Raw genomic sequence first — 24,381 nt, 5'->3', positions numbered from 1 at the left:
CGGGCCCGTGCACAATTTTGTTTCTCTTCCTGCTCGTTTTACGGCTCAGGCCTGTCATTATTCGGTCTGATCAACAACTCGCCCTCAACCACTCCGGCTGTTCCCGCCTCTGTTCATTGATGTTGCTTTCTCAGACCTTCCCGTCCTCCGTCTCTTCCCTCCGCCCTCTCGATACCATCGTGAATTGATCGTCCTCTTCGCGCCCTTGCGCCGACCGAATCTTCACCTCGCCGGGGAGCGCGACGAATCGCCAAAGCTTCCCACGGGCTTCTCAACCGGCATCATGTCTTATCCAGACCTCACGCCGAGCCTCACCCCTCAAAAGCCCTTACCCGGTGCTTACTTTCAGACTCCTGCACCCACCGTGGCTGCGGCCGCGCCTAGTTTCTCGCCAAAGTCTGTCGCGGCCCCCGCGGAGCAACATTCAGCTTCACCGGTTGCGCTTCCCAGACTCCCCCCAGCCACGTTCAAGCCCAAGACTCAGGCCTTGAGCACAGAGGAACGTGCTGCAGGAACAGTTAACGACACTCTTGTTCAAGAAGCCCGTTATCCTGACTTGGATAGCTATCTCTCCCGTGAGTATGCCCCCGTCCGTCGTGACGAGGGGGATCAGATCTAACACTCTTGTGTAGAAGGTATCTCGTCTGACTACGATATACCCGCCTCACCATCATGGGCTCCCTTTCAGAAAGTGAAGATGTACAACATCCCAGATCAGATCTTCGACCAATACAATCGAGCGCAGGTGTCGACAAGCATGGGACTCTTCGCCGAGTTGAACCACGCCTGGGTTGCCATTGACAATGCACTCTACATCTGGGATTATACGCATCCTAACCCTCAGTTAGTTGGTTTTGAAGACCAACCGAACAGCATCAACACGGTCAAGCTGGCGAAACCCCGAGCTGGTGTGTTCTTGCCTTCAATCACGCACATCCTCGTAGTATCGACAACGGCAGACGTCATTTTGCTTGGTATGGGTTGTGAGACTACGGGTGGAGGCGCGCGGCAAGTCACATTATACCAGACGGGCATGTCAACGTCCATTCGTGGCTTGGATATCCATGTCATCGCCTCCTCGGACTCGACCGGTCGCGTCTTCTTCGGTGGCACTTCGGACAATGACGTTTACGAACTCATCTATCAGCAGGAGGAGAAATGGTTCCAAGGTCGTTGCTCGAAGGTCAATCACACTAGCTCTCGTCTATCTGCATTCACGCCGAGCCTGAGCTTTACGCAAAAGTCATTCGAAAATGTGGAGCAGATGGAAATCGACGACACAAGAAAGCTACTGTACACGCTATCATCTTCCTCCACCATTCGCGTCTTCCACATGAAGCCAGATGGCAGCCTTGCTTTGGTGATCACGAAGCCAGCCCTCGACATCTATGCCAATATCGGACACATTATCGCGTCTAATGAGACCCTTAACCCCAAAGTTCCCATTGTTTCCATCAGTCCCATCCCAGCCGCCGAGGCCTCTAGGTACCATTTGATGGCCACAACTGCAACAGGCTATCGCATTTATCTTAGCGCTACCGGCTCCTTCACCTGGTCTTCTGCACCAAACGGCACCAACGCACCTACAAGTATGCAGGCCCATCATGTCAAGACGCCGCCGTATGACGGTGCTTCCGCTGCACAACTCCCTCCGAGCCTCCAAAACCAACCGCGTTTCCAAACCACAATCACGGCCAGAGTGCCGATCAACACCCTGCAGCCTACCAGATTCACTGTTCGATACCCTCCAGGTTATTTCCTTTGCTTTACATGTAAGGACTCCACGAACAAGTCGGACACACTCTTCATTTCGGCTCCGGATTCGGGGCGCGTTGCTCGCTCTCAGGAGAGCGTTATTCCTGGAAAGGCTGGTGAAACTGCTGTCTGGCTCTCTTTGGGCAGCAGGGCTGAAGACGTGGGTCTCTGCTCTCCTACTACCCCAGCCACGAGCACTCCTGGAGGATTCGGAAACGAACTGGCCGTGCAGTTTGATAATCCGGCGGCTGAGATCGCCATTCTGACCAACACTGGCATCCACGTTATTCGGAGAAGGCGTCTTGTTGATGTCTTCGCGGCGTTGGTGCGTAGTGGTGGTACCGGCGACGAGGGATTGGAGGGCGAAGTCAAGAACTTCATTCGCACCTATGGCCGGAGCGAAACGCTTGCCACCGCTCTTGCAGTCGCTTGCGGTCAGGGTGTTGAGATCTCCTCTGATTCACGACTAACGCAAATCAATGACCCCGATGTCCTGGAGTTTGCGCGCAAGGTCTTCATCGAGTACGGTGGCCGACCGACGATGAATGAGAATGCCGTCGCCGATAGCACCACGCTCGCTATTGACGCAGTCGTTCCGTCCCCGCGTCATGCAGGCATTGCTCTCTACATCTCTAGGCTGTTGCGGTCGATCTGGAAGAAGGAGATTGCGAAGGCTGGCATTGCCCCCAACGGTGCTCAGACGGTCGCATCTTCCGTTTCTGCTTCCAAATTGCAGGCGGTGCAGAGGGATCTTCTGGCTCTGCAGGAGTTCTTCAAATCGAACAAGAGCTTCATCGAAGGATTGAGCGGGCCTGAAGCTTTGACGCGGGTGTCCACGAAACAGGAGGAAACTGCCCTGCAGGCGGAGCACCGCGCCCTCCATTCTTTGGTCCAACTTGTATCCCACACGATCGAGGGTATCTCATTTGTCCTGGTTCTTTTCGACGAGCGAGTGGATGAAATCGTGGCATCTCTGCCGGCCGAATCGAAAGAGCGCTTCTTTAAGCTTACCTTTGAGGAGCTCTTCAGTACCAACAAGGGTCATGACATGGCCAAGGAGCTCGTGAAGGGAATCGTCAACCGCAACATTGCAAAGGGTTCTAATGTGGAAACTGTGGCCGACGCTCTTCGACGCCGTTGTGGCAGCTTTTGCAGCGCTGAAGATGTAGTGATCTTCAAGGCCCAGGAGCTTCTGAAGAGAGCTACCGAAGCCGGTTACAACTCGGAACTTGGTCGCAACCTGCTCAATGAAAGCCTTCATTTGTTCCAGCAGGTCTCTGACAACTTGCCCATGGATTACCTGATCTCCGCGGTGGAAAGCTACATTTTCAACCAGTTCTTTGCCGGTATTTTCAACCAGGCCCATTTTACGTTACTTTACTAATGAGGATTTATAGGCGCGATCCAGCTTGCTCTCAATGTTGCTGCTCGCTCAGACAAGGCCAACATGGCACTTTCATGGATCGTCGATGGGCGACCAGAGGAGGTAGGTTTCACTCGATTGTCCTGTTTCTACAATCTAGCAAGTTCTAATCTCTTGTTTCAAAGGATACCCGCAAGGACTATTTCTACTACCGGAAGCAATGTTATGACCTCATCTTCAAGGTCATCCTCGCCGTTGACACCCTCGCCGCTCACGATCCCGGCGTTGTTGATGGACAATTGACGATAATTGCCAAGCGCAAAAATGAGGCATATGGTGTCGTTTCCGACTCGACGGATGAAGTATTCTTGACGAGTTTATACGACTGGTATCTGGAGCAAGGCTGGAGCGATCGACTGCTGCAAACCAACTCGCCCTTCGTTGTGACCTACCTTGAGCGTAAATCAGCAGACGACCTTGCTCACGCGGATCTGCTTTGGCGGTACTTTGCTCAGTCGCAGCGGTTCTTTGAGGCAGCCAAGGTACAACTGGATCTGGCTCAGAGCGCGTTCACCCTTCCTCTCAGCCGTCGCATTGAGTACTTGGGCCGAGCCAGGGCCAACGCCTCCACATTCACGCCCGACACTAGCCGACAAGCCCGACAGCGACTGGTGCAGGAAACTTCCAACCTTATTGACATTGCGAACATCCAGGACGATCTCCTGCAACGCCTAAAGGACGACAGACGTCTTGCGCCGGAACGCCGGGCGGAAGTTCTCAAGGATGTGGACGGACCCATCAAGGACATTAGCACTGTACGTCATCAGCCCAACCTCCCCCTAGTCATTTACTTTTCTCTTTTCTTCTTGGCTAACATTTTCCTACAGCTCTTCAACCAATACGCCGACCCTGCAAGCTACTATGACATCTGTCTCCAGATATTTTTCCTGGCCGACCACCGTAACCCAGCCGATATCCGATCGACCTGGCAACACCTCCTTCAAGACCTGCACGATGAGGTCCTTGAACGGGGTGAGCCCATCCCTTACGAGGCTGTAATCGACAAGGTCCGCAGTTTGGGCAGCCGTCTGCGCATGTCCGAGTCTGTGTTCCCGATCCCTATTCTCCTACCCATGCTCGAGCGCTACGCCCTCGAACACCAGCGTGGTGTCGGTCCTGCAACATGGGTCATTGACCTCTTCCTCGATCTTGGCGTCGCCCACGAGACTCTCTACGCCGTCCTCGAATCCATGTACTACACCGATGAAGCTCCCTTCCAAGGTTCCAACAAGAAGTACATCGCCAAGGATCTTCTCTACCTGATTGAGCACTGGTTCCACGACACGGTCCGTCTCGGCGGCGTCGTCTTCGGAAGCGATCTCGTCGCTGAGCGCATCCTCGAAACCCTCCTTCTCCTCCAGCAGGGTGGTATCACTCCGGAACAAGTCCAGCTGGCACAAGAGTTGAGGACGAGAATCGATGATATTCTGCGGTGATTTGTCCGTCCCACTGGTTCCCGAATTTCATCGCTTCCCCGCCCCCCTCCTTCACGTATAGCAATGCAACCCAAACCCACTTCGATTATTTTTTGTTCTGTTCTGTTCTAGTCCTGGGCGTTGGAGTTTCGTGTATTTTCTTTCTTTTTATTTTCTTCATTATTTTCAATTTCTTGCATGCATGCAGCATCCAGAGAGTCATGTCGCGTCGAATCAAGTGAAGAGAAGTGAACTGAACTGAAGTGAAGTGCCAAAATAATCTCATCATATATTATATCATTTCCAAAGCCATCTTTCTGCCTTCCTTTCCTCCCTACTTTCCTGTCCATTTTCTGGGTATGATCAAAGGTGTATTACTAGTACTACAACTGGGTATTAATCAATGTAATCAATGTAAGATGATGATGATCATGACGTTTATCTAGCTGCATCTTCCTTATGGTGTGGACTGTACTACTTCTACTAGTAGTACTTACTTACCATATTAATATATATACATATATATATATAACCGACCTTGATTCCTCTGCCCATTCCGAGGTATTTATTATCACCACTACTAGTAGCAGTAGCAGCAGTAGTAACTACTAGTAGTACTAGTACGACCATTTTCCTAACTTAGATTTCGCCGGTGAATACTACTTAAGTACTAGTAGTAGGAGTACTACTAAGACTGGTGAGTGCTTCTCGTAGGCGTAGATTACTGATCGGCGGTTGTTCCTTAGTTTCCTGACTCGAGCCCAATTTCCAATTCCTGGATGCTTCACTGATACCTTATTATGTATTATTTCTGCTAAGCTCAGAGCTAAATAGTGAGTGGCTACTTACTACTACTACTGTGAAAATTGTTCGGTCCCCGCTTCCCGGGTGTTGGTGGATGGTGGGGGTGAGTGTATTCGACGAGGCTGCATACAATAATATATATATGGTGTACAGGGTACATCCGAGCAACATTTAACGTTTTTGAGTTTCGGTTTAACTACTTATTGACTACGCGTTCATTAATTGAAAGATTGTTTTTATTTTGATAATAAATTTATTTTGATATTTTTGACGCGTAAATATGATAATAACTGAAACTGGTAGATAATCAAAGAAATGAAGTCTATCGGGCTAACAAATTCAAAACAAGGAAAATGAAAAACAAATAACAGAGAATAAAGAAGAACATTGCTTTCAGACACGAAAATTTTAGATCAAAGAAAAATAAAGAAAAGGGAAAAAATAAAAATAAAAAGTACTAAAGTTTGGCCCCACTAGTTCTAGAGCATAGAAGCCTAAACAGGGCACAAAATAAGGTCACTAAAAGTAGGAATAAAAAAACCACATTAAACAGTCTAATGAACCAGGCCGAGGTATCAATCATAATCAAGCAGCCAAGCAAGAATCCAGGCAGAAAAAAGGGAAGAGGATGGATCAAAGAGGAAAGGATGAGAAGGAGGAGGGAGGATCAGGCACATGCGACGCGCCAAGGATCCGAAAGTCTGAGGGGTAGCGGGGAAACATCTTCCGAGCCTGCTGCATGGAACGTTATTGCTGGCAAGGCATCGCGGTGGCGTCCAGCACCCTTGACCTTCCGTGAGAACTAAGAGGTGCTGAGAACAAGGATAGAGCTCCTCGAACAGGTGGCGGAGGCCGTCGGGATTTACTCGAATTGGTCGTATACAGGGATGGGCTTTTCGCCCAATGCGCACAGACGGAAGATGTGACGGAGTTTGGCGCCGTTATCATCATCGAGGTAGTCGACAATGGCGGAATCTATTGCAAATATCCGTCAGTATTGCTTTTGGGTGCTTATCTTTGGTAGGTAACAAGGAACTCACGCGTTGTGCAGCGATTGTCGAAGATTACAATGGTCCGAGGCTGCCACCTCACTCGCGCCTGAAAGTCGTGCCCAGTGATGATATGCTGCATGAGGAAGTCCAGCAACCAGCGCTGCTCGGGCTCCTTCAGACCTTGAATCTTGGTGATGAACTCGCCGTTTACAAAAAGACATTTCTCGCCTGTGACTGGGTGGACGCGCACAAGCGGGTGGACGGTGTCGACGGCTTCTTTGCGTACCAGGCTCCCAGTCATACGTGCATGCTGGATCATTTTTGCCGATGAGTGGGTTGCGCGCAGCGTGTCCAACCAGGACGTGAGAGTTGGAGAAAGACGCCTAATTCATGCATTAGAATCTACCTGCCCGGCCCTGATTCGTCGCGCTTGAGGATGATACTTACTTGTATGCCATATCGGTTGCCGAGAAAACAGTATCACCACCTACTTCAGGTCCCTCCAGCAGCCCAAGCATCACATAGCCCGGGGGCTGGATCTCGTAGCTGACATCCTGGTGCCAGAGTGTCGTAGTAGTGCGCTGCGACAGGAAGCGAGTGATCTCCTCGCGGTTGCCGTCGCGATGGATGATATGGAAACCTGGATGCCCGCGCATTGAGCCAGAGACGGGCTGATAATTGGGCTTGCCAAAGTGACGCATGAAAGCCTCTTGTGCCTCAGGACCATCATCAATGAGGTCCTGGTCCGGGAAAGCTACCACCTTGCGTTCGGCAACCAAAAGGGCAAGCTCATCTTTCTGGGCATCCGAGAGCTGGTTGAGCTGAACGCCTTCCACGATGCTACCAATGCGCGGTTGGATCTCCGTCACTTTTGTGCCGGGTGACAGAAGATTGCGCTTGGACTTATCCTTCACGCGAAGGGCAGGGTCCTGATACTCAAAAGGAGGAAGAGGATCGAACCACACTTTGTCCCACGTGGGAAGGTATTCGGGGTATCTGGTGCGTAGGTGAGACTCCTTGGTGACATCCACGTAAGGTATATTGATGTCGTAGCTGATCGGCTCCTCCTCCTTATGGGCATTGATGGGAAGAGCCTTCTTGGGCCGTAGGACAGGCGCAGAGGACGGCATTATTGCGGATGTGCGTGTTGACTGGTGTGTGCTCTTGTGCGAAGGAAGTATGTACGTAATGTAGTGTTTCTCAAGGCCACAAAGAGGTTAAGCGGGACGTGGACGTCAAGAAATATGAAAGTGAGCTAGGAGGGAAAAGGAAAAGGACAGAATTCGAGAAATCAAGGTCAATTGAAGTCTCTGGAGATGGATGGGGAAGAGAAGAAAGTTCAGTCGAGGGTGGACGAGAGATGAATATATATCTGATCAGATACAACCTCCACCGGCTCGATATGGCGATAAAGGGATTGCACAAGCAGTAAACACGGCCAAGTGTGGATGATATGGCCGCAGCAGCGCCAATGGCAATGCATCCACCGGAGGTTCGCTTAGAAAGAGTTAGACCAGGGATTATCCCTTTCAATTTTCCGGACCGGGAAAGCTTGGGCTGGTAGATACGCCCGATTACTACTGCTACTACTACTCAAGGCGGGCACAAAAAAAGGTCGTCTCGAATCCATGACGACAGGGGTACAAAGTTGGTGCCGGACGGGTCTCGACAGATGAGAACAGCGGTCATCGTAGGGGGGTGAGGGGGCGGCGGCAAAGGAATGAACCACTCAGGAGCCAGCATGGCACAAGCAGTGTCTGGAAAAGGTGAAGGGGAAGAGAGCATACAAAGTGACGAAGAGGCCAGAAAGGGAAGAGGCAGGCCGTTCGGAACAGGGACCGAGACGAGCAAGAGATGCACGACGGAATTGGGAGAAGCGGTCAAGGTCCAATGAATAATAAAGAATGGGGCATCGGCGCGCCCACTCCAAGAGTATAGCTTCCTTCCCGCATCGGACGACAAAGGGCTTACAGCAGTAGAGAGTTGTCCGGCATGGCAACGACGATTGTCTTCTCGGAGCTAAGCCTGACCGACCGCAGAAGCGATAGCGATTGGACCTGCCGATACTTCGATGGGAAGGCACTGTCTTCTCCCTGGACCCGGCGTGTTCCGGGGGACTGGCTCTCAACTGTAAATTGTTCCATTCGATGTGGTTCTGGTGTGGTTTCACCGCTCTGATCTAGCGAACCCGGATGAACGATAAGCAGCCAGAGGGCCTGCAAAGAAGGCAGAGGTGGAGCCATGCGGCCGGCACGTTGGGCCAACATCATTAAGTTTGAGTCTGTTCCTTCTAGGGTAGACGGCACTAGATCGCGGGATTTGTCCTGTGCAGTAGTGGGAAGGAGTACCATTACTTTCAGCAGCAGCAGCAGCAGCTACGGTAGCTCTGCTATCTTGCATTAGTCCTTGCATCGCTCGACAGAAGGACGATGGTAAAACTCCCGGCTTCGAGGCCGCAGCTGCTTTGTACTACTGTAGCCTGTATGCGCTCTGCCACAGGTAGCCATTGCCAATAATCCAGGAATATTGCAGCCCCTCTGCTAATGTTTGGTTGGTGGAAACCGTTTATCTCATGTCAAGAGGGCGCATGCGTACTCAGTACAACATTGTGAAGGGGGTTAGAGTAATTTGTGTTCCACTGCTGTTTATTCCAAAGCACGAGAAAATGTTATTATTTTTTCTTTTTTTTTTTTTTTGGGTTGTTGAATTGTTTGCTTTTTTTTCTTTTTCTTTTTCCTTTAATTAATTTTTTTTCGTTATTTCTTTTTCTCAAAATTTCTTTTTCCACGGTGAAATTTTTGTTTGGGGTAATGCCTGCTCTCTTTCTCGCAGTATCCTGGTGGTGATCGATCGCGTCAACTCAATCGAACAAAAATAGTGCCGACTTCCTGGCTCCAGTTTATTTTGGAGCCACAATGCCGAGGAGGCACAAAATCGACTCAGCGCATACCCACTGTAGCTTCCCCGAAAATTTGATGTGTTCGCTCTCTCTCTCTCGGTTTTAGTGACGCCTTTGCGTATCCATGCTGCCTCTTCAGGGAAGCAAACAACACTGGTGTCAAAATTTTCCTTTTCAATAAAAATGGTTAAGATTTTTTTTTAGCTCACTTGCGGAAGGAGTGAGCACCCGTGTAAGCCAAAAGGGTCACACATAGACCCGGTTTGGGCTTCCACCCAACGGGCGAAAAACTTGCTCACAGTATCCATCCATCCTTCGCATCAAGTCCAATTTGAACCAGGGTGGAACAGACAAGCCTGGCCGATCTTCTCGCGCGCAGAGCCAACGGAGCCTCTCGCGCGAGTTGTGACGTTGGCTTTCATTTCGGGAATGCGGTTCAATGTCCGTGGACTATTGGGTTTCTCCACCGAGCCACGTTAATGTTCCATAATCGGTAGAGATGGGCCGCGGAAGGTCATCCAGGCTATCTAGAACATTTCCCAGATGGCGTCGAAGGCCCACAGAAGCCTCGAAGGAAGGATGCAGGAGAATTGGTCTGATCATAATGTACGACTGTGTCCGCCCAGTTGTTCAAGCCACATCATGTCCGCGTTTGAGCAACCTTCAAGCTCAGAGCTTCCGAGTCTGGAGGGGTCGAATTGCAATTGAGACCAAGTTTTCTTTCGTGTCATCCGTGTTTCCGTCGTAGGGCCTGAGTGCTTTGTCTTTCATTGATCATATCTACTACCTATCCAAGTTAGTCCCTTCCTGCTGCCATTCGAGACAACCTAGGAAGAAGTATGTACTTTGTCGATTGATGCCCGTTCAAGGTGTCACGTCACTGATTCGTTGTCCATGAGCTATCTCTTACGAAATATTATCCCAACTGGTGCATGGGGTACAAGAAATGTCAAAGGATTCCCAAGTTTGGTGCCGGTGGGTACGGTGGATGTGGATAGTCAACTACTGGTTGAGGCTGGCGACTATTCGCAGGGTGTTCTTGCGAGATACAGCAACTAGATAGCACCGGCGGTCAAATTTGGCCCCAAGTTCCGGGGAAAGGGTCGCTGTGACCTCCAAGGTACGTACTTAGTGACTAGTGTCTACCCTGGGAGTCGGGCGACGCATTTCCGGCTGTTGGAGACTAGCCCACTCTGTGCGAAACACTATGCGACAATGGACTGACGGACGGTGGTGCAAAGTGTGGCGCTAAGTGTAAGCTTCCCGTCGTCCGCCCACACAACGATGTTCTAGGAGGACCGAGCCAAATCATGAGATAGGGGACCCAGGTACATTTTGACGTTCGAGGACATTTCCTGGATCAGGTTGCTTTGTCTGCAGAATGCATGCTATTATTGAGAGACATGGTGGGATCAGCGTGCAGGTGGCGGATACCAGCTGCTCAAATCCTTGCAGTACTTTTGTTTTGATGCGTAAAATTGAGTCAAGGCCGATTCCGGGCCAAGAAGGAAGTCCAGAGGCACAAGATCAGCCCCAAGGGAAGGGGGAGGGGCAGGCGCCACAACTAAGGGATCCTGGGCTCCAGTAGAGGACTTTCGCACCACAAGCTTTGCCGGGAGTCGGAGGTCACAACGAGTAAGCTGAAGGCAGGGTTCGAGAATTGCGGTGAAGACGCCCAGTTTATCGGGCCGCCCTGGAATGAGAGATCACCATGAATCTATGACCGATGGCTTGAGGGCGGAGCTGGACCAGCTACCAGGGTGGACATGGCACTAGGATGTCTCACACAACGATAAGATCGAAGAAGAATATATCGATATATTATTCAACACCATATGCAAGGCCGATGAGTTCTGCTAAAAAAGCAAGCCTGTGGGATGGGCGAAAGAAACAATTTCTGTTGTTTTATTTCAATATTTCATACTTTTGAGCTCGTTAAACCGTTGGGTCACCACGGCTGGTTGATGGTTGACAGTGGGTTAAACTCACCTTACCCGAGCAGCCATGATTGTTGATTGAGCGATAGCTGAACTGCGATCCACACGGCTAAGCTTAAGCTATGTTTAGGGACTGCCTGAGACGCGTGCAGTTTTGGAAAAAGCAAACATTCTGCCAAAGTAGTGAGTATTAGGTAGGTTCTCGGACTGTCTTTTCCAGCCGATCGGGTCTGGCGAACGGCGGGGATTTTTCTCGATGGTTTCTTTTTCATTCTTTATTTTATTTTATTTTTTTTTTTTTATTTTCTCATGGTAGTTGCTTTTTCCGTTTGCTTCGTTTGCGTTTTACTCTTCTCGGAGAGAGAACCCGTGACGGTCAGCTGACCCGCTTTCTCGCTCTTTCCTCTTCTTCTTCTTCTTCTTCTTCTTCTTCGCACATATCAGATCCTTTTCTTCCACATCCTCCAGCAAGTTAGACTCTACTAGCTTACCACTTAGCTGTCAAACGAAACTTTTCGGCCGGACGAAAGGGACCCGACCTATCTACAGCCTACGCCCTACGTTTCTAGATAACCGGGGACACCTTCTCTTTTACGCAATCCCGAAAACCCAGAATGGCTTTTCCGACTGCTCCCGCCTCCTTGTGGAGCCGGAAACGCGACTTGATCTACTTCTCCTTCTTTGCTATTCATGTCCCCATCATTTTTCGTAAGTCGGTCTAAAGTTGCCCCCCTCCCCCCTCCCCCCTTCCCACTGATATACACTCGTTTACGTAGTCCCGAAACCCACTAACTCGCTATCAATCAATCAATCTTCCTAGTGGTCGACGCAGCCCCGATCCTCCCCACCGCCCTCCAATCCAACCTTTCCCACACCCTCCGACAGTTCTACATCGATACGTATCATGACAAGTTCTTCGAGGAGCCACCAGCCCCCTGGTTTTACTTCTTCATTCTTATGGAGCTGTTCTACCATGTGCCCGTAAGCGTCTGGGCACTTGGCGGCCTGAAGAGAGGTGCGGATCTACACCTATTATCATCCACAACTATACCTACCGTTACATCATAAACGCTCGGTATCTCCCTATCTGGAACTTGGAGCTAACGGGGTGGATACATGACAGATGACCCTCTTGTCCCCCTCCACCTCCTCATTTTTGGTCTTCAGGCCTTCCTTACCTCCACAGTCTGTCTGGTCGAGGTCTGGAGTTGGGCAGATCGCTCTGTAGCCCAAAAGCAGAACATCAGCATGCTATATGGGCCTTATGTCGCTCTTGGTAAGTAGAGATACTGCATACGCCTGGACATCAGTAAGCTGAGTTGAACGGCTGCTAATTAACTCTGATAGGTGCGTTCATGGCACTGGATATGTTCTTTAGACTTCGGACCAGACTCCTAGTCAAGTCCAAGAAGGAGTAAGTCACCACAGTAATCAGTCCCCATAACCCCAATATTCTCCCTTTCCTATTTCAGTGGAGGGCATGTATGCATATAGTATCCAATGCAGGGGGTGTATGTGCTGGGATGATAATCCATAGATCACGTAAAAGAAAATGAAAAAAATAAAGCAAAGGAATGGCAGATCTAAACTCAGGCGTGCATGCGTCTGCAAAGCTGGAAAGTGCACTGTACACAGTACTTTCCTACAGGTGTACTTTGTAGCAGTAGAGGTGTAGACTGGACGGAAATGTTTCGCAGACCAATAAACTAGACCAGTCATTGGGTTCTAGGCCTAGGAAGTTGCATGAGCCTAGTCATGCAAGGACATCAACCTGCCTTATCGTGCTGGACTTAGTGCCGAGGTGTGTGAGTGAGTGAGCTGAAGGCGTAAGGCATACATGCCAACTCGCTAAGTTAGGTGCGGTGGGCTGAAAACCAAAAGTCTCTTTGGGTCTGTGATCTGTGCTCTGTACATTGTACAGGTAGGAATGCATTCCCACTAGATAGTACTTACTGTGTGAAAAGTGTAAATGTGGCAGCAGGACCCGCTACACCGACCCGATCGCTCTTAATGCTGCAGCTGCATGATATAGGTCGGGATGAAGCCCGATGTGAGAAGATGAGGCTTGCGGATTTGGGGGGGGGGGGGGGGGGCAAAGCAGGGATTGTGATTGTTTGCCACAGGGCTGGCTGATAGTATGGAATGATGGCCTCCAAAATATCCTTAGTAAGATTTGGGTGGCTGTTGATGGTGTCTATCTTGCTTGCTAGGTATAGAGTTCCGTGCGGGGACCATGGGAGTGTGTAGGATCACCAGAATGCAATAATAGTTACGTCCGTAGGCTTCATTGTTACAAGGGAAGTAAAATAGAGACATGGGTAGGGAATAGAGCGCCATCGCACAATTTGCGCACAGGTCTCGCTGTTGTGATGATAGATCATATTACAGCGGTACGAAAGTTCCCGGGACTGCTCACCCGGCACCAAGTTTGCCAGCTGAAGGATTCCAAAGCGGTGACATCACCTGCGTCATATCAGAAATCCAATGGCTCCGTCTAGGTCACCGTTGGCTGCGTCTAAAGCTCGCATGGCTTCTTCTCGCGTAAAGCCTAGTTCGGTGATCTTCGCGATGGAGTCCGCCGGCCAGTGTGACTGCGGCGGGGCTGGGCGGGAAGAGGATGCCGCAGAGGCCATGTTGGGGCCACCAGCTGCTTGGCTGCGGCTGGCCTGATGCGTGACCGCACCTGTCCGGGCGCCGACTTCGGCGCCATCGGCTCCCTTGATCATGGGCTCATCCTCGAATTCCTCCTGGAGGTGCTTGGGAATGTCTGCCTCTCCCAAGAACGGGACCGCTTGGTCTTGAATGATGAGTGCACCTCGTTTGAGGTCAATGCAGGCTTGGTGTCTCCTCAACATGTCCAAGCCTAGGAGTAGATCAATGTGCTTTCCCTCCATAACCGTGAAGGAGCATGGAAGAAACATGCTTCCAATCTTGATTTGTGCTGAATGCACCCGACCGATGATGTTAGCTGTACCGACGCCCTTTGCGATTCCCCCATATCGCTGGTCGACGAGTCGCATGATGTTGCACGCGGTCGCACATTCGGGTGACATAATGGTGACCTGTGCGCCGGAATCGACGAATGCGTTGAGTCTATGGCCATTGACCTCGACAGGGATATACAGCATGGTTACGCGACCAAATGCTGTGCTTTCATGTTAGCAATAAGGTCGACACGGAAACCGTTTCGCCCACTTACACTCTGGGTGGTGTTCCATGGCATTGTGGAGGTTTTCCGTTACCGCGTTTTGACGGATAATCTCCTCGATCTCGCGTTGATTCTCGGGGTTGAACGGATCAGCATTCAGCATGGCAATTCGAGCTTCCTTCTCTGCTGCGGCCTGAGCCTCGCGCTGTTGTTGTCGTTGAAGGACATCACGGAAGCGCTGTGCATCGTTGGCCACCTCCGCCAGTTCCGGATTCTGCCGTCGAACAGCCTCGCGCACTTGCGGATTACCGAGAATATGTAGACGAATCGTCTCGGGATCTGGTGTCATTGCCTGTCTTCGCTGCAGGTTTTGTTGGGCAGCAGCAGAGCTGGGGCCCCCAATACTCCGTGGGGGGGCCTGGGGTCTCCGCAGCGTAACCTGAACACCTATCATGTCGCCCTCACCAATGCCAACCTGTTCGAGGGTGCGAGCATCATCGGCGAGTAGTTGATTGTTGTAGAGAATACGTTGGGAGGGAGGAGGGATGGAGGTTTCGCTTTCGACGATGGCTTTGAGGAGCTCGACGGTCATGTCCCCACCGACTTCTAAGGAGAAGATGTCGGCGTCGGCCTGATCCGGACGAATCACGCTCACGGTAATGCGCCTGGATATTGTGAGAGTCTTCGGTTAGCTACATATTCACTTGGTCTCTCATTCTTCCTAGTGATGTGTTCCTCCACGACATACATGATGCTGTGCAGCTCTAGTGCGGGGAAGCTCTCCCAGACTCGGAGAGGGTCAAATCAGGTCGGGGAAACCAGCAAATGCAAGCCCTGGCCAGCTCTGGAGCAAGTTTTCTATCGAGTCTATAGACAGCCAGTAGATCAGGGTCTTTGTTCGGACAGCCTTAGGTGGCCGACGGGGCGAATTATAAATACAGTCACACCAGCGAAGCGATCGACGCGAGCGGGCGAGGGAGGAGGGGGAAAGTGGCGCTGAGAGGGGGAGGGAAAGGTGAGAGGACCGGGCTCCAGACGAGACAGGAGACGGTAGAAGCGAGACGACAGGGTATCCTGGAGATGGGAGAAGCCAGAAGGCAACGGAGTAGTAGTAGGAGAAAGAGATGCAAGTGTAGGACGAGCAAAGGCGGGAGGAGGTGAGGTTACGGTTCCTGGTGAAGTGCAGCAGCGGGCGGAGCACCTCACAGCGGGCCGCCTGATTCGGTAGGCAGCCAGTCATGCGTCATCCGCCGCGACACTCAATACTTACTATAGTAAACTTCCTCTTGTCACCATCCATCCTGCTTTCTTCCCCTTTACTGCGTTCCCATGGTAAAGGGGGTTCGCACGTTGGCTGTGCTATGTCGGGTTTCTCCCTCCTCTCTTCAATTTCCCAAAGCACAGCACATTACCTCAAAGACAACCATCGTACAGGTAAAGCTCTTACTTCCTTCAAATGCTTCCAAGCTACGGTCGCGTTCTAGGCCTTTCTGGGCCCCCGACCATCCATCCATCCAGCAAAGATCCGTCAATCCACAACTCGGGTGGTCTCACCAACCCTCCAATCTGTTGAGCAGTAGCATCCCCGCAGTTCGATGATATTTGCTCCACGAAATCACGCAGGACACTGAACTCTCAAGCAGCGCCTTTTACCATTCATAGCACTACGATAAGAATACCACATGCATGTCCTGTGTGCATGCCCACATTCATCCCCCAGATGCCAGACCTGCTTCCCATTGCGGCCTGATGCCACGAGGTGCAGCCACCGGACATCCTCCAACAGTCATGGAACACTCATCACACAAAAGGACTCTTCCACTCCCGAATATATCCGCGCTCCTCTAGCTCGAGACATGATGACCCCACGGTGCTCGCTAGCTATTCATTGTCCAGTCATCTAGGTGCCCGCTCCTACTACCACTCTTAGCTCGAAGATAATCCATGCCCGTGATTGCCACCTAGCTGCTTACTGCTGGGGACAATACGAGACTAGTGGCCCCAAGGCTCGAAGTCATTCCGGGATTAGGCCCATGAACTCATCCTTGCGACCCCGGTGACATCAGGCAGACAAGGCCTGCACGCCTGCGAGCTATTGCAGAGAAGCCTCAATGTTCGAACCACTCACTTTAGTTTCTATGCAGTTCATACGTATACTACATATTGTACTGCAATCGAGCGGCTTTGTTGCGAGGCCATAGATGCCACCAACACAATTTACAGCACCTTGCCAAGAGGTATAGTCATGACCGGGACATACGTATCGTTCCGGATGATCCATAGACTAAGTGGTCCACTATATTGCTAGTGAGACGGCCGTGCCTTTCACCCATCAAGACTACAACTTGTGCAATTTAGTGCTTAGCATAGCGGACAGCGCCACAGTTGTAGTGCATAGTTCTGACTGAGTCGAATAGATACTTGGTTCATGCTAATTGGCTGATGCGCTTTCCTGATGTGAGTTTGGGTGTTGTCGAGCTGCTAGGTACAATTACCTGATCGTGCTTCCGAGACCTTGGACATGAAGTTTCAGATTATGGGCATTTGAGCTTAGTTTCATACATTCTAGAGGTAGTGTGTTACATAGCTACGACGGTACTAGTCTCATATGGTTCAGTGCGTAAATCAGCTTGAATACTAACTACTAATTAGGTAAGTAGCGATGTATAGGTACGTATAAGCAGGGTGACCCTGAGATATATCAACACACAAAACCAATGGTGCATAAAAAAGAGTATTACTAGTACCGCCATCATCCGGTCCTCGAAACAAGCTTCTCATCAGCACCGTTCACCTTATCTTGAATTCTATGAGATCTGGGGTTAAACATGATACAGAGAAAGTCGGACGATCGATGGCAAAAGTAATATTTCTGTCGATCGAGACCCACTGTTACTTAGACTGATTACGCATACACAGTATCCTTCGCGGACGGAATATAGTGTCCAGGAAAGTAGTATCCGATTATCATGAGCTGATCCAGTTGGACACTTAGTTGTCATCACGAACCTTCAGACGAGGTAATATTGAAGCCTTATTCGTTTATGCTATCATAACCATATATCTAGGTTAATATGATATTTCCTCGTCAGGGGCTAGCTCTTGCCTATGACTGAAGACATTGTTGTGTCCGGCAGTGATGGCACTTGCTGTTATATACAGTCAACAATATCCTCGTTGGTATTCTGGCTTCATTTGAGCTCACGTGCACCATTTAACTAACAGGCGCCTCCTCTTTTCAGAATCGGCCCGATACTGAAGATCTCAAGGGTACCAAAGAAGCTTCATAGAATCCATCTAATCTCATCAGTTTTGCACTGAGGTCACCAATGTCCGGTGACAATACGGCTGGGCTGTTCAGCCTCGACACGGCTTATCAAAGATAGCCACTGAAAAGCACCAAGTCCAAACCCCTGTCAATTCAGTGCTAAGTGGTTAGTGCTTACAGTTAGCCGCTTATGGTAGATGCTAACTAACCTCCGATAACCCCGCCAGCACCCCTCCTCAACTGTCTACAAAGGACTTGTTCTGCTATCAATTGCCATCATCACATCTCCAAATCAGCCCACCAATCATCCATAGCTCCCTGCCTTCGGAAGAAGCTGGCGATAAACCAGATAACTTCGCCATGTCCGACTCGTCTGAATCCATCTCCCTGCAAGTAACAGTCCATCTAAACCCCGAGGACGTGCCGAAGTTCTGGGCCGCTTTCGAACCCGCCTACAAGGCTGTCACTGCTGAGCCCGAATGTACTTTCTTCGAATTATACCAGTCGCTTGATTCCCCGGGAACTATCTCCTGGGTAGAGAATTGGTCTGTCCCGTTCCATTTCTGGCTGCTGGTTGTTTGTCCATGATTTGATGCTAACCTACCATCTGTATACAGGTCCGCGTCAAAAGAATGGCTTATGGGGGTAGGTCTCACCCTTGTCTAAGCATTGGTGACCAGGAGCTGAACTGACTGGTTCTCAAATAGGTCCAATTGGTGAAGCCGTATTATCGTGATTACTTCGCTGCAACGGAGCCATTATTCATAAAGCCTAGAGAGGCTAAGTTGTTGAAGAGAGTGGGGACGCCGTTTACGATGGTGAAGAAGACTAATGGAGGGTTGGTGGACTAGATTCGAGGTTCAGGCAGCTGGAATGAGCGATAACCCAGAGCATTCTCGGCACTGAATGAGACATGAAAACATACTTAAGTTATATACGCTTATTCCTAGTTGACCCTGTTCCATAAAATATGGAGCTCGAAAGTAGTCGCAGCAGTTGAACGCTAGCTTGTACTTGTAGTCATAGTTCACGGTATAGGACACAAAACTGGTATCACATGATCCCAAGCCAGGTCACATCGTTCAAAACAGGTACATTGAACTACTCTGGATCTGCTATCAAAACATACAGGTACAGCAATGCTGACAATCATGACTCCGACCAGCCGTACCTTCCTTTTAACGCGACTCAGTCCTTACTCGATACGTCTCGCGCACGACACATCTGCTACCCCCTCACCTTCAACCACCTTGGCCGAAACAATCTCATCCACAGGAATTTCAGCCAGCCGTGAAATGACATGATGCAGCGTTGGCAATGCTTCCCAGCTGAGCGCATTAATCTCAAAACGGGCGTTCTTTGTCGTCCGGAGCCGAATGATCCTCGATGGAATGTTCTTCTGTTCCTCCTCTTGTGGCACAAGCACGGGGTACTCCGCCTCAGGCTGTCCCTTGTTTGCGCGTCCAACTTGCGGCATGTAGCGGTAGATCAAGTCACCCTTACCAATGTTCTGAGGAGGGTTCATGCTGAAGTCTTGGTCCTCCAGGTCTTCCAAGTGGAAGTGACCCCATACGGCGCCTTCCCAGCTAGTCGTGAGATGGTAGGAATTGGTCCGCTCGTGTGCCTCAATGGCAGTGTACAGCTTGGGCATGCCGAGCTCTTCGCGACCACTCACGATCGGATCAGTCAGACTTTCGAAGAGAATGGGCAGGTACAGCCCTTTGACCACTTCGCCGTCTGTTTTCTTATACTGCACGCCCTCGATGTAAAGGCCGAGGTGACGGTAGCCGCCACCGCCGAGCCAGTCCATGCCGTGAAGTCTCGTTTGCGAGAAGCTGGCATAGGCCACAGTGCTTGGGTCAGTGAAAGAATACCTCTCATTAGGAAGGAGGTTTTGCAGCAGCGTCCGACTAGTTTTGAATCGGATTGACGCCGTCTGGAATGTTGACTTGAGCGACTTCTGGACGCGGTTTCTGCCCCACCAGTCTTGTCTGGGGCCGGGCATGGGGCCGAAGACAATGGGCTGTCGCCAGTATTTGGCCGGGAGTTTGCTCCAGAGGTGCTTACGCAGCACCTGCGTGGAGTGGTCGAATTCGTCATGGCCGTAGATATAGTCGGTCATTGCTTCCACTGTGGAATGTTAGCTATGTAAGATAAACCCATGTGCTGATACTGACTCGTCTCCATTGATTGCGGCTTAGAAGACTCTCGTGTCATCTGCTGCACAGTGCTGGCTCGATTGTGACGAGCCTTCTCATACAGCTTCAGCCGTTCTGGTATCTCCTCGCGGGTCACATCCCGGGACAGCATGACAGCCAGGGAAACGCCATCCTCAATGGCCATCGCTCCTCCAGATGCACGATATGGCAAGAATGGATGCGCTGCATCTCCGATGATTGCAAGTCGGTCATCAATCCAGGTGGGAAGAGTTTCCATGTCCAACAAAGGCCACACTCTTAGGGTGTAAGGATCAGCCTTGGCTAGCATCTTGAGAACCTGGGGATTGAAATCCTTGAAAACTTCAAGAAGCGCCTCCTTGCTAGCTTCTTGGTTCCAGTCAGAGGATGTGTTGATAGTGCTCATTGTGTCGGGGTGGATGCAAACAAAGTTCAGCAACTCATTGTTGGCACAAGGGTATATGACCACACGCTTTTCATCAGAATCCCACATATCCACTGAACCGTATACCTCAGCAAGTGAACGAGTCTCGGGATCTTCCAGGGCATCTTGGCGCTTTATAAGGAAGCGGAATGCGTTCTTGCCAGAGCTAAAAGGCTTAATGTCCTTTGCGAAAGGCAATTTCGATCTCGCAAGGGAGTGGACACCGTCTGCTCCGATAAGGACATCACCCTTGAAAGTTCCCCCGTTTTCAAGAGTCACCGTGGCATTCTTTGGGTCAATGTCTACAATCTTGCTCGATGTGTGCAGCTGAGCTGGTATACCGGGCCCAGGTGCCTGAGAGGCAACTTTCAGAGCTTCATGCAGATGGGCTCGGTGAACAAGTGTCCATTTCTATCAAGCGTTATGACGATTGAGTGCCAAGCAGGAGGAGTTTACTTACGTGTCTCCATTTGTCTGCATGCGCTTTATTGTCGACTATACCCAGAGGCTCTCCACCAGGAGTGTATATGCGTAACTGGCAAGGTCAGAGATGATCTTTCGGTTAGCGAGCAAGCATGGCAGCGGGTACCTGCTCAGTTTCTACAGCCCCAAACTTGGTGCCGTCGATCCCCAATCTAAGCAACGCAGAGTTTGCATTGGGTGTAAGATGAATCGCTGCCCCGATTTCGTTTGCAAAGCGGGAGCGTTCAAACAACTGCGTCCAAGTTTTAGTCTAACTTAATGTCTACACCCTGAAGTTCGGATGCAAGAGTAACTGACCTCAACACGGTGACCTTGTTGCCTGAGAGCGATGGCAGTGGCCAGGCCTCCAATACCAGCGCCGGCAATAAGAATGTGAAGGCCTCCTTGGGCTGTGCGTGGGTCAATGCTCCCCATTGTTGCAGATAGGGCAGTGTATCTCGTTTGGCTAAAGGTTGCAGACTGGGGACACACTGGTTATCTCGCCACTTAAGAGCGGAGTGTTGCCATGACATACTACACAATTATATCTTTCGAGACAACCCCATGATTTCATTCACCCCCCACAAATTGCCAGGATGAGTCATTTGTGTCCACCGTTAATGCCGGACGGATTTTGGGGTCTGGAATCGTGATTTCAATCCTCGGCTCAACAACTTCGGCTCCACGTTCGGGGGCGGATGCAAGGGAACCGTTGAATGGCGCAAAACACCGTGAGGGGTAGATAACGACGACCTATTTATCACACCGATTTTGAGTTCATTTGTTACACATTGTTTTTACTTCCTCGCTATTGACCCTCTATTTTCTTATTATTTTTATTTTTATTTTTATTTTTATTTTTTTTTTTTCGTGAGATACAGTATCACCATCATGCCGAATCCCATCCGCGAAGACATCACTACCCGGGATGATACATCCTTCCCCTACATCTTCGAGCAAAATGTCACCATTGCTTTGAAGGATAAATCAGGTCTTGTCCGATGCAACGTCTACCGGCCCAAGGAGCTGGAAAAGGCCCCCGTGCTAGTCACTTACGGCCCCTACGGCAAAGATATTCCATACTCGGACTTCCATCCGAAGTCATACAGCGAAGTCAACCCTGAGCATCACTCTGCCCATTCAGCCTGGGAGACTCCCGATCCTGCCTTCTGGACTAAGCATGGCTATGCTGTTGTTCGGGCGGATGAGCGAGGCACTGGCCAATCCCGCGGAAAGCTGGACACCATGTCCCGTGAAACAAGCGAGGCTTTCTTTGATGTGGTCGAATGGGCAGCTGAACAGCAATGGTCCACTGGTAAAGTAGGACTGCTCGGAATTAGTTACTATGCTGGAAGTCAATGGAGAGTCAGTGCGCGGCAACCCAAGGGCCTGTCGTGTATTATCCCGTGGGAGGGCATGTCCGACTACTACCGTGATCGTTGTCGCCACGGAGGTATCCTTTCGAACGCCTTCATCAAATTCTGGTGGGACCGCCAGGTCGTCTCTAACCAGTACGGCCGGCCTGGTCGTGCTGCCCGTAACTGGGGTCCTGATACCATCGAGGGTGATCTTCCCGAGGAGGAATTGGAAGCGAACCGTCAGGACCAGACAATCGACAACGTCAACAACCGATTCCGCGATGATATATACTATGCTAGTAAGGAGTACACTATGTCCGATATTCAGGTGCCTCTTCTGTCCGTGGCCAACTGGGGTGGCATTCTGCTGCACTTGCGGGGTAATGTGGAGGGTTGGACCCAAGCAGGCAGCGAGTTGAAGTATCTGCGCTTCATCACCGGTCGCCATGACCTGCCTTTCTACTATTCGGAAGAAGTGGAAGTCCAGCGCAGCTTCTTAGACGCCTTCCTCAAGGGCGAGGATCGAGAGGGATGGTCCACTGGAACAGCCCCGAAGGTTGATCTGGTTCTCCGCAAAGGAGACGTCGGATTCAACAACGCTGAAGCAGAGAAGCAATTCCCTCGCCGCACTGAAAATGAATGGCCCATCGCCCGCACCCAATACACGCGATACTATCTGACCTCGAAGCAAGAGCTGATTACCACTGCTCCGCAAGAGCGCCCGGTCAAGATCACTTACCCTGCTCTTGGCAATCTGGAGAACCCGCAACTGGTGCAGTTCACCACTCCGCCATTTGAGAGCGAGACAGAAATCACCGGACACATTGTCGCGCATCTCAATGTGTCGATGAGCCCCCAGCCAGGCTCTCCCACTCCGCAAGATATCGACCTTTTCATCACGCTGCGGTACATCTCGCCCGAGGGCAAGGAGGTGTTCTACACCGGCACAGCTGGAGACCCAGTGCCTCTCTGCAAGGGCTGGCAGCGCGTCAGTCTGCGCAAGACAGACCCTGAGCATCCTCGCCACCGTCCCTGGCTGCCCCATCGCAATTATTACTCCACGGATGTGCTCCCGGTCATTCCGGGCGAGGTCTACCCGGTCGATGTGGAGGTGTGGCCGACCAACGTCGTAGTCGAGAAGGGAGGAAAGATTATCCTCGAGGTCGCATCTGGCGACACACAAGGAAGTGGAATATTCCAGCACAATTCTCCTGTAGACCGGTAAGTTTCTCCCAGATTGTACTAACGACTACATTGCTGACAGAGACAGATCCCCGGAGCGATTCCACGGGCTCAACCATATCAACTTCGGCCACGGAGATAACTATGTCACTTTGCCGATTATCCCCCCGCGGGGCTGGCTGGAGGAACTCCGCAGGAAGTAGATCATAACTTAGATGAGATAATTAGGAACTGAATTTCATTCTGTAATGCGAGAGCCGAATAACCGATTGAACCACCTTCTTGACTCCATCGGGATGTGGTCCCGATGCCATCCTCGTCCGTATACTGTAGTATAGACCCAGCATTATATAGCAAACAGCATCCCATCCAAAGCAGTATACCAACCCCAAACCAAACAAAGAACTCCTCATTACATTCCAATTCTAAACCCAAACACAACAAGCACCACCCAATTACCCCCCAAACAAACACCGCCAAAATGACCAACACCAAAAACATCCGCCCCCTCTCCCGCTACATAACCACCCACGACCCCGCCACCAACAAAGCCATCTTCTCCACCACCCTCTCAGAAACAATGCCGGTGCAACAAATCCAAGACTCCGCCAACGCCCAATTCTCCCTCGCCTACACCACCGATTCCTTCCCGGCAAACCTCACCGACGAGGCCGACATCCCCGCCTACGCCTCCTACCTGACCAACCCGCCCGGGATCACCATCTCCACGGGCTCGGTGTGTCGCATTGTGGATATGCCGCCGCATGCGCTGAGCCCGATGCATCGCACGGTGTCGGTGGATTATGGGGTTGTGTTGGAGGGGGAGGTCGAGCTGGTGCTGGATTCGGGGGAGACGAGGTTGTTGAAGAGAGGGGATGTGGCGGTGCAGAGAGGTACGAATCATGCTTGGAGGAATGTTACTCCTGATGGGGAGAATGGGGAGGGGAGCTGGGCCAGGATGTTGTATGTGTTGTTGCCTGCGAAGGGGTTGGGAGAGGGGTTGAAGGAGGATTTGGGCGGGATTCAGGTTAGGGATAGTACTTAGACTTCTTTTTTTCTAGGGTTGGGGGGGAAGGGGGATGAGATAGGTGGTGGGTTGGTGGTTGATATAGGGTGTATTTAGAGTGCTAGATGGAA

The 24,381-nt window shown here is 50.9% G+C and overlaps 9 protein-coding genes across 9 annotated transcripts; 5 read left to right on the top strand and 4 right to left on the bottom strand.

Annotated features, from left to right (window-relative positions):
- Positions 1 to 55: 55 nt before the first annotated feature.
- On the top strand, positions 56 to 4,987 carry BO87DRAFT_365811 (putative non-repetitive nucleoporin). Its single transcript, XM_025621811.1, has 5 exons — positions 56 to 575; positions 633 to 3,101; positions 3,153 to 3,241; positions 3,304 to 3,933; positions 4,006 to 4,987. Exons 1-5 carry the CDS (start codon positions 284 to 286, stop codon positions 4,612 to 4,614), a joined length of 4,089 nt encoding a protein of 1,362 aa, XP_025476435.1. The 5' UTR covers positions 56 to 283; the 3' UTR covers positions 4,615 to 4,987.
- A 1,272-nt stretch (positions 4,988 to 6,259) lies between these two features.
- On the bottom strand, positions 6,260 to 7,519 carry BO87DRAFT_316170 (TauD/TfdA dioxygenase family protein; the record flags this gene model as incomplete). Its single annotated transcript, XM_025619724.1, has 3 exons — positions 6,260 to 6,372; positions 6,438 to 6,772; positions 6,837 to 7,519. The coding sequence occupies 3 exons, from the start codon at positions 7,517 to 7,519 to the stop codon at positions 6,260 to 6,262; spliced, it is 1,131 nt and encodes a 376-aa protein (XP_025476434.1).
- An 837-nt stretch (positions 7,520 to 8,356) lies between these two features.
- BO87DRAFT_341512 (uncharacterized protein) lies at positions 8,357 to 8,877 on the bottom strand (the record flags this gene model as incomplete). The annotated part of the gene is made up of 1 exon (XM_025620702.1): positions 8,357 to 8,877. Exon 1 carries the CDS (start codon positions 8,738 to 8,740, stop codon positions 8,357 to 8,359), a length of 384 nt encoding a protein of 127 aa, XP_025476433.1. The 5' UTR covers positions 8,741 to 8,877.
- Positions 8,878 to 11,672: 2,795 nt separating this feature from the next.
- Positions 11,673 to 12,797, top strand: BO87DRAFT_379361 (EXPERA domain-containing protein). The gene is made up of 4 exons (XM_025624019.1): positions 11,673 to 11,933; positions 12,046 to 12,240; positions 12,349 to 12,501; positions 12,573 to 12,797. The coding sequence occupies exons 1-4, from the start codon at positions 11,840 to 11,842 to the stop codon at positions 12,641 to 12,643; spliced, it is 513 nt and encodes a 170-aa protein (XP_025476432.1). The 5' UTR covers positions 11,673 to 11,839; the 3' UTR covers positions 12,644 to 12,797.
- Positions 12,798 to 15,055: 2,258 nt separating this feature from the next.
- BO87DRAFT_379357 (uncharacterized protein) lies at positions 15,056 to 15,709 on the bottom strand. Its single transcript, XM_025624018.1, has 2 exons — positions 15,313 to 15,709; positions 15,056 to 15,240 (listed from the first exon to the last, which is right to left on the bottom strand). Exons 1-2 carry the CDS (start codon positions 15,611 to 15,613, stop codon positions 15,173 to 15,175), a joined length of 369 nt encoding a protein of 122 aa, XP_025476431.1. The 5' UTR covers positions 15,614 to 15,709; the 3' UTR covers positions 15,056 to 15,172.
- Positions 15,710 to 17,861: 2,152 nt separating this feature from the next.
- Positions 17,862 to 18,682, top strand: BO87DRAFT_379356 (putative quinol monooxygenase). The gene is made up of 3 exons (XM_025624017.1): positions 17,862 to 18,186; positions 18,259 to 18,286; positions 18,349 to 18,682. The coding sequence occupies exons 1-3, from the start codon at positions 18,002 to 18,004 to the stop codon at positions 18,490 to 18,492; spliced, it is 357 nt and encodes a 118-aa protein (XP_025476430.1). The 5' UTR covers positions 17,862 to 18,001; the 3' UTR covers positions 18,493 to 18,682.
- Positions 18,683 to 18,836: 154 nt separating this feature from the next.
- BO87DRAFT_409303 (putative salicylate hydroxylase) lies at positions 18,837 to 21,176 on the bottom strand (the record flags this gene model as incomplete). Its single annotated transcript, XM_025626235.1, has 5 exons — positions 21,023 to 21,176; positions 20,832 to 20,957; positions 20,703 to 20,777; positions 19,819 to 20,653; positions 18,837 to 19,771 (listed from the first exon to the last, which is right to left on the bottom strand). Exons 1-5 carry the CDS (start codon positions 21,137 to 21,139, stop codon positions 18,837 to 18,839), a joined length of 2,088 nt encoding a protein of 695 aa, XP_025476429.1. The 5' UTR covers positions 21,140 to 21,176.
- A 419-nt stretch (positions 21,177 to 21,595) lies between these two features.
- On the top strand, positions 21,596 to 23,447 carry BO87DRAFT_444150 (CocE/NonD family hydrolase; the record flags this gene model as incomplete). The annotated part of the gene is made up of 2 exons (XM_025628130.1): positions 21,596 to 23,283; positions 23,327 to 23,447. The coding sequence occupies 2 exons, from the start codon at positions 21,596 to 21,598 to the stop codon at positions 23,445 to 23,447; spliced, it is 1,809 nt and encodes a 602-aa protein (XP_025476428.1).
- A 278-nt stretch (positions 23,448 to 23,725) lies between these two features.
- On the top strand, positions 23,726 to 24,289 carry BO87DRAFT_444148 (cupin domain-containing protein; the record flags this gene model as incomplete). Its single annotated transcript, XM_025628129.1, has 1 exon — positions 23,726 to 24,289. One exon carries the CDS (start codon positions 23,726 to 23,728, stop codon positions 24,287 to 24,289), a length of 564 nt encoding a protein of 187 aa, XP_025476427.1.
- Positions 24,290 to 24,381: the final 92 nt, after the last annotated feature.

This window comes from Aspergillus neoniger (assembly GCF_003184625.1).
Source record: "Aspergillus neoniger CBS 115656 unplaced genomic scaffold BO87scaffold_32, whole genome shotgun sequence".
Classification (NCBI taxonomy): domain Eukaryota; kingdom Fungi; phylum Ascomycota; class Eurotiomycetes; order Eurotiales; family Aspergillaceae; genus Aspergillus; species Aspergillus neoniger.
Note: the sequence above shows the minus strand (reverse complement) of the source record. Positions and strands in the feature narration are given on the sequence as shown.